We start from the raw sequence: 13,418 nt of genomic DNA on the forward strand, positions 1-13,418 counted from the left end.
GAATGGATGGAATTTTTAGTGAATAATTGTAAAAGGAAAAATAAAAGACCCAGAGACTGATATTGGGGTTCAAGCTGAAAATTGGAAATGCAAAGCAGCAGGCCACTAGCTCTCACCTCAAGCTCAGGCTGAAAGGGCTGATCCAGGCATGAGCTCTTCACAAACTGCTGCCTCTCGTCAGGGTGGCTAGAGAATTCTGAGACTGAGTGTCTTCCTATTCCTCCTTGATACTGACTGAGCCTTCCTATCTTCAATGTGGCTGGAGAATGGATGCCTCATACTGACTCCTTGTTCCTGTTTTATTCACCTCCCTAATGCTGGGATTAAAGGCTTGTGATCCCACGTGCTGAGGCATCTTTGTGTGAGCTGTTTCTCTTTAGGACTGGATCAATCTTGTGTAGATCTGGGTGGCCTTGAACTCACAGAGATCTGTCTACCTCTTAATCCTGAGTCCTAGGATTAAAGGTGTGCACCACCACCTCCTAGCTTCTGGTTGCTGGGATTAGAGGTGTGTGCCTGGCTTCTGTGGCTTGTGACTGACTTTGCTTTCTGAATCCTCAGGAAAGCTTTAATAAATCAGAAATAATATGTCACGACAAATAATTTTGAGAACTTAAAAAGTTTAGTGTGGGGGACGGGCTCAGAGTTACGAGCACTTCCTGCTTTGGCAGAGAACCAGGGTTCTCTGCCACCCACAGGATGGCTCAAAGCCATCAGTAACCCAGTTCCAGGAGACGGAGTGGCCTCTTTTGACCTCTGCAAGCACCAGGTATTCATGTGGCATACAGACATACATTCGGGCAAGGCATGCAGAGGTGTACAATAAAACCTTCAAAGAGTTTAGTTTTACAACTAAATGGTAAGAAATGCTGTAGCCAATACATGTAGAAAACTTATACATTTTATATCTGTTCATAGCAGAAAAAATTAAATATCTGTATCACAAAGAAAAAAAATTGCTCTGTTGGCCTACTCCTGGATGATTGTGTTGTGTGACTTCGGAAGTTGTCCCTGAGAACAAGTCTCTGCATACAGAGTTCCATAAAGTCCTTGGCCCTGATGGTGTCAGCCATGGTTTTTCTCCCTTACCTTAATGTGAAGTCAGTATGCATTCTGTAGGAACTACAACTCAGTGCTTGTCTCAGGCTCGTGACTGTCTAGGCAACACTGTCACACAGACCCTCACCACAGAGAAGACACGCTATTCTTCAGGGAGCTGAGGAGGGTGAGCTTTCATGTTTGACAGGTTGGGTATGTTGTGTGTGTGTGTGTGTGTGTGTGTGTGTGTGTGTGTGTGTGTGTGTGCACATGCGCACACGTAGGAGTGAGCACTGAACACAGGGCCTCATGTATGGTAGACAAGCGATATGCCACTGACTAATACATTTCTGACTTCCAAAGTTTTCAACTTCTGGCAGGTTCATCACAATATAAAGCTATATAATGGCGGTAGCATTCATGAACGTGGTTGAGCTAGTCAATACCCCAACATGATATTCCCCTAGATGAGAAGCTGTTGGCTGTTGGTGGCTGCTGGGGGTGGAGAAGTCATTTTTCTTTGCGGTTGTAGCTTGATGGTCGGTTGTCCATGCACATACAGACAGCATTAACTGGACTCAATAAGTTAGAAAAAAAGGCATGAGTATGAGAGGGGAATTCCTGCAGAGGGGGGATACTATCAGGAATCATTTATATATAGATATGCATATGGAATTGTTGAAGAGTAATAAAAATACTTCAATTTTTAAAAGAACGTAACCCCATGTGAGTGAATATGCTACGCATAAAACTGTTGGTAAAACTGAGCTATACCATGGCCATGACGTGGTCATTTAATTCCATGGCAATGAGCATCTTTGTACGTTAGATGAGCACATGGATGGCAGTCACCTCACACGACTCTACTGCAGTGCTCTGTTGAGTACAACCCATTGTTGCTGGGCTCATGGGCTTCTCAAAGCCCTGATGTAAGCCAGGCTCTGTCCTGGGCAATGGGAACCCGGAAGTGCCTTCCCAGACCATCTCTGCCCTCCAGAGAGCACACTCAGGGTGACTGGGAGGTCAGCGAGGACATGCACATAGCCAGAGCACACGGTAAGCACCCCACAGCGAGACTGCTATGACTGTCATCAGTGCCTTGGGGCCACCAAGGGCACAGCACTCATTCTCTTCCAGGACTGGCACACAGGGAAACAAGGTCCCCGGACCCCAGCCTCCCCAGCAGGACCCTCCTTCCCTCACCCTGACTGTGCTCTGTCCCCAGGGCTGGACATCCACTTCATCCACGTGAAGCCTCCCCAGCTGCCCTCAGGCCGCACCCCAAAGCCCTTGCTGATGGTGCACGGCTGGCCTGGCTCCTTCTATGAGTTTTACAAGATCATCCCGCTGCTGACTGACCCCAAGGCCCATGGCCTGAGTGACGAGCATGTGTTTGAAGTCATCTGTCCCTCCATTCCTGGCTATGGCTTCTCAGAGGCATCCAGCAAGAAAGGTACAGTGTGCCAGAGGGTGGCACATCCCAGACTGTGCTCTGTTCTCACCAGTACCTGCTAGGGGCAGCACCACCCAGACCCCTGTGGTGTGTGGCTCACAAACCTTTCAGTGTCTGCTGTGTCCCAAGGGGGCAGGACCAGACACACTGCCCTATGGCCTGGGTCATCCTCAGGGTACCAAGGCTTCTTCCTTCTGGCCTCCTGTGAGCTAGCTACTTTGTCCTGAGCTGGGAAAAGAAAGGTCTAGGGAATTGCACAGGCACCTGAGCACTACCGTGGCTCCCATGTGTGATGCTTACTGTTGTGTGCTGTGCGCGCTCACAGTGAAGCTGGCTCTGGAAGCAAAGATGCGGACGCCCCTACCCTGACCCCCTATTTCAGACTCAAGCGTGTTCATCTTAGTCTGGGTTAGGCTGGCCCCTGACTGTGTAATGGGAAGAGGGAAAAACAGCAAGCAGCTAAGAGTATTAAGAACATTGCGTCCTTGGGGACAGCTAGAGGGCAGAGTTCAGGTGCTGGTATGTTTATTCTATGGCATGAAAAGTTCCTACAGTGGGACACTCGTCCATGGAGAGAAAGCTCTGCACTGGGAATTCTGGCTGAGCGCCTCGCCGTCCCTCGTTGATTTCTGCAGAATGTTTGGAAGGTCTCTTTATTGCCTGCTTTCTCAGGCTGGAGCCTCCACTCATCTCCAGCCTGTTGGATACTTCTAATTGGATGATGTTTTGCTGTTTTATATGCTGCCACTTGTAGCATGAAAAATAAAAGACCCAGAGACAGATATTGGTGTTGAAGTTTCAAGGTGAAGATCAGAAAAGCAAAGCAGCCAAGCCAGTAGCCCTTACCTCTACCTCAGCACAAACCAAAGGGGTGATCCTCAGACTGCTCCCGACTTCACTGCTCCTCAGATTCACTCAGACTGCTGTGCCCTCCTTAACATGGCTAGAGACTAATCGCAGACCTTTAATACCTCTCAAATCCTGGGATTAAAGGTATGAGCTCTGATTCACTCTCAGGTAGCCAGGGTAGTCTTGAACTCAGAGGCCGTCTACCTCTTAATCCTGAGTCCTGGGATTAAAGGTGTGTGCCTGGCTTCTATGGCTAACTGGTATGGCTGCTTTGCTATTTTGATCTCCAGTGGCTTTAATAAATCATAAACAATATGTCCCCACAGCTGCTGTTGCTACTGTACTTAACAAACTCATTCATTCAAAGTCCAAAGTACTGCTATCATAGATGATTCTCCAGACTGTACAGAACACCCTGTCTGTCCCCTTCATACTCAGGCTTCAATACGGTGGCCACTGCTAGGATCTTCTACAAGCTGATGTCACGGCTGGGCTTCCAGAAATTCTACATTCAAGGCGGGGACTGGGGCTCCCTCATCTGCACCAACATGGCCCAGCTGGTTCCCAAGTGAGTCAGTGAAGTCAAACGGGCACGGCACAGCCTCTCCAGGATCTGTGGGTATACAGCATCTACGCAGGGCACAGGGTTGTTCACCCTAGGCCCCTTCCAGCAATGTCTGAGACTTGGGGCTCCCCTCATCCAGGTCCTCGCAGGCCCAGATGCTTGTGGTCCCAGGGCTGAGGAAACAGATCTTCCCTCATTAGGTGGAAGAGGGCATGTTGTCCCTGTCTTCCCCTTGGGGTAACTGTGGTGGCTGTCTGAAGCAGAGGAAGAGGTCAGTATTAGACCATGCTGGACAAGATCCTTAACAGCCCTGACCAGAATACTCTAGAAGTTCCTCCTCCTCCTACACTACCGTTCACCTCCAGCTCAGTGGATGTCCCCAGGGGTCAGGTGCTAAAGGAGTCTGGCTCTCCAGTCCCGTGGCCTGCCTCTTCCTCCCCATGTTCTCTCCAGTATCCTTCATAGCAGCCAGGCTCACCTGTGTCCATTCCTCTGCCCGCAGCCACGTGAAAGGCCTGCACTTGAACATGGCTTTTATCTCAAGAAGTCTCTACACCCTGACCCCTCTCCTGGGCCCGCGTTTCGGGAGATTTCTCGGCTACACTGAGAGGGATATCGAGCTGTTGTACCCCTTCAAGGAGAAGGTTTTCTACAGCATCATGAGGGAGAGTGGCTACCTACACATCCAGGCCACCAAGCCAGACACCGTGGGTAAGCTCACCAGGGCAGGGAGACCCAGAGGGAATTCCACTGCCCCTGAGAACACAGCTTACAGCAAGAAAGCCCTAGCAAGGGTCACAGGACTCTGTTTTCCATACTGGGAATTGAACCCAGGGCATCACACATGCTAGATAAGTGATCTGCCACTCAGCACAGCTTTGATCCCATACCTGAGAGGCAGAGCTAGGAGAGTCCCACAAGTTTTAGGCTAGCCTGGTCTACACAGTGAGTTCCAAGCCATCCTGGGCTATATAGCAAGACTCTTAAAAATAAAAAAGAAGGGGGGGGAGGAGGAGAAAGAAAGAAAGAAAGAAAAACAAAGAAAAGAAACTAAAAATTTTAATTCATAAGGAAAATGATAAGATGATCAAATAAACAATAGTTTGTTTAAAGGTATTTAGAATACAAATTTGTTTTCTAATGGATACAGAACTCATTCACACCCACAGAATACGAGGCCTGGTGACACACACATCCCAGCTGCTCTGGAGGCTGCAGCAAGACCATCCAAAAAGTCAAGGCCTCCTGGGTGGCTTAGTCCAAGACCCGATCTCAGAGTAAACATAAGTAACATGTCGGTGAGGCAGCTCAGTGGGAGATTGCCTTGAGACTGTTCAGTCCCTGAGTCCAATCCCCAGAATAGAAGAAAAATTACCATTGGGGTGGAAATGATTTCTTCTTGATAGACCAGAATCGTTTGTATTTTCCTGGTTTTCTATCATTTACAGAGCTGGAAAATAGCTAAAAGATAAGGGACGGTGGGGCTTCCCTAGAACAGTGGTTCTCAGCCTTCCTAATGCCGCCATCCCTTAATCCAGTTCCTCATGTTGTGGTGACCGTCAACCATAAAATTATCTTCATTGCTACTTCATAACTGCAATTTTGCTACTGTTATGAATCGTGATGTAAATATCTGATATACAGGGTTATCTGATATGCGACCTCTGTGACAGGGTCACTCGGCCCCCGAGAGGGTCATACCCCACAGGTTGAGAACCGCTGCCCTAGGAGCTCTAAGGACAGTTAGGTGTCCTCTAGATGTCCCTCGAGTCCACTCAGAGGACACCTGGGAATCCTTTTGCTCATTTCAGAGCCTCCCACGGTTCCCATGGCAGTCGGGTACTCACAGCAAGGGCAGCTCCTGATCGTGATAGCACTTCATAAGGTCAGGCTTCCTTTCCAGCTGTGAAACAGATGTTCATCATATGACTAGAAATGAAAACAATGCAAAAGAAAAAAAGCCAGGGAAGTCGGTGTCCAGCTCTCGTGCCTTCCAGCTGCAGTCTGCAGAGGGGCTTGCCAAAGCTGTCGCTTATACATGTTGTAAATGCAGGTCCCATGTGTCCAGACACAGGCGATGGCCTCTTTCAGGACCCGAATGTGTCCCCCTCGCTCCTCTAACTAGGTGTGCTAGGGTGCTGTTGTCCTTCCGACTGGAACCTCACAGCAAGGACTCTGCATTCTTGCTCCTTTTGCTCAACCTGACTTTTGCGAGGCTTCTATGTTGTTACCCCAGCCATGGTATTCAATGCTAGCTATGCATTTGTTCTATGCTGTTACCCCAGCCGTGATGTTTAGTGATGGACGCAGTACCTGGAGCCTCAAGGATGCTAAGCTTGTGCTGCTCCACTGACCTACCCCTGTCCCCTGACTGGAACAGTGTTTTAGCTCATGGAAGCATTAATATTTATTGGTAACCGATTATCCTATTTTTGACCCAGATACAGCCCAGATAGTCTGTGAATCCCACGAGATTATAGGGGAATATTGATCTCCATTTGCTATTTGAGGCCACTCAGGCCAGCTCTCCAGAAATGGGGTGCATGGGTGGGCCTGCTTCCACTCTGTGGCACCCACACACCTCCATCCTAGAGTCATACTCTCCAGGACCAGGCTTCAATCCCTCTCTTTCTCCTTCCCATCCAGGCTGTGCTCTGAATGACTCACCCGTGGGCCTGGCTGCCTACATCTTAGAAAAGTTCTCTACTTGGACCAAGTCAGAATACCGTGACCTGGAGGACGGAGGCCTAGAGAGGTGAGGCCCCACTGCCCTGCTGTCAGCTCTATGAAAACCAATGGGAAAGGGCAGAGCTGTGAGGGTGCACTGTGTGTCTCTCTGACACAGTGCTGTCAGAGGAGCTTAGCAGTGATGCCAAGCTCATTTTTGGCATGGTCACATTGAGGGACAGACTGTAAGACATCCAAGTGGCGGTGTCCGTTCAGAGCCTGGATCCACAGAGGTAGAGCTTGGGTAAATATCATACGGGGTCAGCAGGGTTAGGAGGCCACTTGGGGCTTCAGGTAGTCACAGTGAAGACTCAGAAGACCATAGGGCTGAATCACTGACGTCAGCAAGTGTCACAGAAGGGATGGCAGCGTTCTGCAGTAGACAACCAAAACAGAGGCCCTTCTATAAGGCAGACAGCTACCAGGTATTGCTGGAGCTGTGGAAAGCCACACCCTTGAGTGGCAACGATAATTCATCACCCCTTCCCTGAGCGAGGCCTTACCTGATGTTCCCAGCCTCAGGGGGCAGCCCTTTGTTCTTGTAAGGCGTAGCTTTCACTGAGCCTGAGCATCCTGTGTGCTTTCCAGGAAGTTCTCCCTGGAAGATCTGCTGACTAACATCATGATCTACTGGACAACAGGAACCATTGTCTCCTCCCAGCGCTTCTACAAGGAGAACATGGGCCAGGGCATCATGGTCCATAGGCATGAGAGGTAAGTCTGGCTGAGCAGGGAGAGGGGGTGGGGTCGGGAACAATTTGCCCTTTAATCCAAAGAAGGTGTGATGTCAAGATAAGAAGGACATCAGATGTTCTCAGAATCCTGGTCTGCTGGGACAGAGGCATTGGGATTCGCAAGGTCTATACAGAGACCTTCGGGTGACAGCTGGGAAACAGACTAGCAAAGTGGATGTTTAGAGGCTCACATGACCTGTTCCATGGTCCTCCCGGGCAGACAGGGTCCTTAGTGAGTGAAAAGTAGGGACTGTAATAGGAGAATAGTGTAAGCCCTTGTCACTATGGCTCCATATGACCCAGCTGAGTCCTCCTCCGGCCATAGGAGTCTCCTCTGGAAACGAGAACATAGCGCCTCAACCTCATCCCTTTCTCCACACAGGATGAAGGTCTTTGTGCCCACTGGCTATTCTGCCTTCCCTTCAGAGATACTGCATGCTCCAGAAAAGTGGGTGAAGGTCAAGTACCCCAAGCTCATCTCCTATTCCTACATGGAACGTGGGGGCCACTTTGCTGCCTTTGAAGAGCCCAAGCTTCTAGCCCAGGACATCCGCAAGTTCGTGTCCCTGGCTGAGCTGCAGTGATGTCGCTAGCTACCCACATGGCTTTAGCAGCAGCCCTGGTTCCTCCTCAGTCATGCTGAGGGGAGATGACTACCCAGGGGCCCAGACCTAACCCCCCACGGAGTCACCTCTCTCCCCAAATGTTTCACCCCACTGCACACCTGTGTTAAGCTACATGGCTTTGATGATAAATGGTTTTATTTCTATGAGTGTCTGGACCAAATGCCATGTGTTTCTTAGACAGCCACATGGGGCTTCCCTTCAAAAAGAGAGTTTCCAGGTGCCTCTGCGGCATCGTGGCATCGTGGAGGGTCCTGCTGGGCCCTCTGAACCTGGCCCTGCTGACAAGGCAGAGAGGCAATTAGATGCCGCCAGTAATCAAGGTCGTGCTGCTCTAAGCAGACTGCAGAAGATTACGAACACCCCTTGAGCCACTCACAGCACACAGGCCACTGGGAACAGACTTTGTGTGACCAGCAGTTGTCTGTGAGAAGGTCTGAGTATCCCAGGCCCAGTCAGGCCTCCAGATGAGCCCAGTGAGATCTGCAAAGCCGTGTTGGTCCCATGGTAATCTGGCTGAGGTAGAGGGAAGGCTCACCCGTGCTTGGCTCTGTGCCACCAGAGCAGGGCTTCCTGCTCTGCCCTGAAAGACCTCTCCCTGACAGTATGCTTTACCTCAGGTTGTTCCCCACGGGACAGCAGGGAGATGCTCTTTGCCAAAAATGGCTGCCCAGACCCAAGATCCCACTAGGGAAACCCAAGAGGCTGCCTGATCTCCTGCGGGTTGCAGCTTCAGACTGAGGAAGCTCCCACACCCAGCCTGGGCAACTCATTCTCCAACTCCCACTCTGTCTTCATATCCCCTCCCCATGAACCCCAGGGCACTGCCCCTCCCACCTTAGAAGGAGCAGACATTGAGCCTGGGTCTTACCAGCTGGGCCCAGTGGGAACTTTATTTACCGTCTTTGTCGCCAGTGCCTTCTTGGTGATCCAGAACCTCTGCCCTGACCCAGCCAGAGTCCCAGGCAACGTGACACAAGCACCCAGAACAATGGCAGGGAGGTGTGAACAGCTGCTAGGAGACTGCTAGAGCAGGAGCCTCCTGGTCCCCACACCTCTTGCTGGGAGTCCCTAAGTGGGGCTACACTGGAGCTCTGGAACCCATCTGGTGTCCATCACAGACCTGACTGCCGCAGAATAGCGACAAAGATGTCCTCCCACTCCTCAGAGGACACACGCCTTCCTGGTACTATATTCTGGGAGATTCCCACTTTATTTGGGAAGCCAGGCTGTCTGTGAAGACAGCTGTGTGTCAGCTATGCCTCCTCCCCGGCACCGGCTGAGAACAAGGGATCTCCAGCACCCATCTGGCCTATTCTCTTGCTGTTGACAGGGCCTCAGGTGTCCTCATGGTGGTCTCTGGGGACCTTCTCATGAGGGACTTGTCCAAAGACAGACTATTCTGAGAAGAGTCCCTGACCTCAAGGAGGTTATCATCTGGCAAGTCCCGGGCTGCCTTCCTGTACTTGCCTATAAGGGTAGCAGCCATCACGGCTCTGCTGTCTTGGGGCTCTAACCCAAGCCTCCCCTCAGGCAGCTTCGGGGACTAGAGGAGAGGAGACCCAGGAAGGAAAGGGGTGCTGGCATCCATCCCTCTGGAGAAGATGCCGCCGCATGAGGGTAATATTCAGAGGCGTGTGTGTTTGCCGCCCCCTTGTGGCTGTCAGAGCACCTCACCTGGCACACGAATAGCCAGTGATAAAGCTTCATCCATCCATAGTCTCCGGTTTTGGTTGCACTGAAGGCCCAATTCTCCAGGCAGTGGGTCTAAGAGAGGGCAAGTGAGGAGGGCACTACAGCCCAGGGGGTGGGCATCCATCCTACAACACTCCCTCTTGATCTACAGCGGGGGTGCGGGTCTTCCAAGATGCCCAACACATACGTGAAACCGCCACAAAGCCTTCAAGCTACCACTTACCGAACACTGTGGCTGGAACTGGCATGGTGTGTGATGCCACTGTGAATGTGACAGGGGTTTCTTTTTCCTTTTTCATAGATCTATGGAACAAAGATTTGATCCTCCGGGGTCTCGGCATTTGACATTTTTTTTTTTTTTTTTTTGCTCAAATGTCAAGGACACTAAATTTTCACTTGATGCGATTGCTTCCAAGTCCCTCTTTGGCATTCTGAACGCCACGCAGTTCCCCTTGCCCACCGGGGACACCGTTAGGCTAAATAATGTCACCTGGCCCTAAGCACTGACCACTGATCTGGTTAACTATACTGAGACCAGTGAGTAAGGGTGAGGAAGCCAACACAGAGTGGATGCATGGGGACACGGGTCACACGGGACACAATGCATGAGGACATGGGTCACACGGGGGACACAATGCATGGGGACACGGGTCACACAGGGACACAATGCATGGGGACACAGGTCACACGGGGGACACAATGCATGAGGACACAGGTCACACGGGGGACACAATGCATGGGGACATGGGTCACATGGGACACAATGCATGGGGACACGGGTCACACGGGGACACAATGCATGAGGACACGAGTCACATGGGACACAATGCATGAGGACACAGGTCACACGGGACACAATGCATGGGGACACGGGTCACACGGGACACAATGCATGAGGACACGAGTCACACGGGACACAATGCATGGGGACACAGGTCACACGGGGGACACAATGCATGAGGACATGGGTCACACAGGGGACAATGCATGGGGACACGGGTCACATGGGGACACAATGCATGAGGACACAGGTCACACGGGGGACACAATGCATGAGGACACGAGTCACACGGGACACAATGCATGGGGACACAGGTCACACAGGGGACACAATGCATGAGGACATGGGTCACACGGGGGGACACAATGCATGAGGACACGGGTCACACGGGGGACAATGCATGGGGACACGGGTCACATGGGGACACAATGCATGAGGACACAGGTCACACGGGGGACACATGCATGGGGACACGGGTCACACGGGGGACACAACGCATGAGGACACAGGTCACACGGGACACATGCATGGGGACACGGGTCACACGGGGGACACAATGCATGGGGACACAGGTCACACGGGACACAATGCATGAGGACACGGGTCACAGGGGACACAATGCGCAGGAACAGAACTATCTACTGAGAATGACTTGTGAGTGCACTGACTATGCTTACAGGACCCTAAAGGAGGCTGGAGAGATGACTCAACCGTTAAGAGCACTGGCTGCTCCTCCAGAGGACCTGGGTTCCATCCCCAACTCCCACATGGCAGCTCACAAACCATCTGTAACTCTCGTTCCTGGGGACCTGACGCCCTCTTCTAGCCTCAATGGGCACCATGCACACATGTGCTGCACAGCCACACATATGAGCAAAACCCTTATACAGAAAGGAGGAGGCGGAAGAAGAAGACTTAAAAGACCCTGTCAAACACTCACAGCTGATATAAACACTTTCAGTAAAGCACAGGACACAAAGCATCGTATCAAGCCTGTAGCTTTTCTATGTGCTGGTAACAAACTCATTGAGAAAGAAATCAGACCCACTCACCATAACTTTTAAAAAGTAAAATATCGGGGCTGGAGAGATGGCTCGGCAGTTAAGAGCATTGGCTGCTCCTCCAGGGCTTCAAATTCCCAACATCTGCATAAATGACTCAACCACCTGTAACTCCAGTTCCAGGAGGTCCAGTGCCTGTTCCAGCCTCTGTGGGCACCAGTATGCACTCTGTGCACAGACATACGTGCAGGCAAACACCATATACATTAAAAAATAACATTTCAAAGTTAATAAAAACAAAACAGGAATAACTGTAGCAAAGAGAGTAAAAGATCCCTACAGGCAACTTTAAGACTCTGAAAAAGAGATAGAAGACACTAGAAAATGGGAAGGTCGCCACTGCTCATGAGTAGGCAGAGTTAATATTGTGAAGATGTACATGTTACTGAAAGTGACCTATAGATTGAACTCCGTACCCATCAAAATCCCAACAACATGCTTCAGAAATCATAAAAAAATCAACTCAAAAATCATAACATTTGTCTGGAAGCACAAACAACTCCAAGTAGCCAAAGCCGAGAGAGAAACGCTGGAAATACCATAGTGCCTGGCCTCAAATTAGTGTCAAGAATGTCTTGAAAGACATGTAGACCAATGGACAGCAGCAGAGGACACAGACAATAACAACGACAATCACCTAATTATTGACCCAGGTGTCAAAAACGCCGTGATAGAGGCTCCGCAAATGGCAAGGAGGGAACTGGATTCTCAAGTGTGGAAGAAGAAAGCTAGAGCCACATGGCTCACCCTGCACACAAATCCACTCAGACTGGTGATGGGGAATGTACGATGTATGTTTATCTTATTGATAGTTAAATAAAATACTGTTTGGCCAATGAGACAGCAAGTTAGACAGGACTAGGAGTCAAAGAGGATTCTGGGAAATATAGTAGAGAAGTGATGATCCAGGCAGGAAGTGACATAGTAAGGAGACTCATATTTAAGGAAAGGAGAAACAGGAAGTGCCCTCTTTCCCCTCTGCTCCTGCTCCTGCGGCACAATGTGATCCACTGACAAGGAGGGATGCCAATAAGGCATCCGATAAGATAAGTCTTATAAAATATATAGATGTATGATAATTGAGACTGAGCTAACAGATGAGAATCCTAGTCATTGGCCAAGCAGCATTGAACCTAATACAAGTTTCTGTGTATTCATTTGGGCCTAACTCAGGCAGGCAGCTGGCGTAAAGCTCACACGTGGCAGTGGGGCTCAGGCAGCTTTTGGCAGAAAGATTTATCATAATAGACTGGATCAAAGACCTGCATGTAAGACCGGTGGCGTCTCTGAAACTACTAGTGGGAAAAAAATCAAGAAAACAATTGAAGGTATGGTATAGACACTACAGACAGGGGCTTTCTGGGAAGGACTCAAATAGGCCAGGAAATACTTTCAAGAATTCACCAATCGACTACATGACATTAAAAACCTTCTTGTGCTGGGCGTTGGTGGTGCACGCCTTTAATCCCAGCACTCGAGAGGCAGAGGCAGGTGAATCTCTGCGAGTTTGAGGCCAGCCTGGTCTCCAGAGTGAGTTCCAGGACACCCTTCAAAGTTACAGAGAAACTCTGTCTCAGGGGGGAAAAAATGCTTTTTTTTTTCTTTTCTCCCTAGTTTTCTCATATGAAAGAAAACGTGTAATACTTGTGATGGTTTGTGTGAGAAATCGCCCCAGTAATCTCGGGCATTTGAATACTTAATGGGCTCCCAGTTGGTGGCACTGTCTGGGGAGGGTTAGGACATGAGGCTTTGCTGAGGACATGTTTTGCGAGTTTAAGCCCTTGCCTACTTCTATTTTGGCCTCTCTGCGTCACACTTGTGGTTGAGGATGTGGGGTCTCTGTGTCCTCTCCTGCCACAAGCCCAACACTTGCTGCAATGCTCCCACCGCCA

General features: G+C 50.2%; 1 protein-coding gene across 3 annotated transcripts in view; it reads left to right on the forward strand.

Annotated features, from left to right (window-relative positions):
- The window catches only part of LOC100758590 (epoxide hydrolase 1), a 30,056-nt gene extending 21,918 nt beyond the window's left edge, over positions 1 to 8,138 (forward strand). For all 3 annotated transcript variants that reach the window (XM_027418821.2, XM_027418822.2, XM_035445176.1), the window contains 6 exons: positions 2,264 to 2,491; positions 3,779 to 3,908; positions 4,408 to 4,616; positions 6,552 to 6,660; positions 7,221 to 7,346; positions 7,749 to 8,138. In XM_027418821.2, coding sequence (XP_027274622.1) covers positions 2,264 to 2,491; positions 3,779 to 3,908; positions 4,408 to 4,616; positions 6,552 to 6,660; positions 7,221 to 7,346; positions 7,749 to 7,950 — 1,004 coding nt within the window. In that variant the 3' untranslated portion in view covers positions 7,951 to 8,138. The remainder of the gene's footprint in view (positions 1 to 2,263; positions 2,492 to 3,778; positions 3,909 to 4,407; positions 4,617 to 6,551; positions 6,661 to 7,220; positions 7,347 to 7,748) is intronic.
- Positions 8,139 to 13,418: the final 5,280 nt, after the last annotated feature.

The sequence above is a fragment of the Cricetulus griseus genome, chromosome 5 (genome assembly GCF_003668045.3).
Source record: "Cricetulus griseus strain 17A/GY chromosome 5, alternate assembly CriGri-PICRH-1.0, whole genome shotgun sequence".
In the NCBI taxonomy this organism is placed as follows: domain Eukaryota; kingdom Metazoa; phylum Chordata; class Mammalia; order Rodentia; family Cricetidae; genus Cricetulus; species Cricetulus griseus.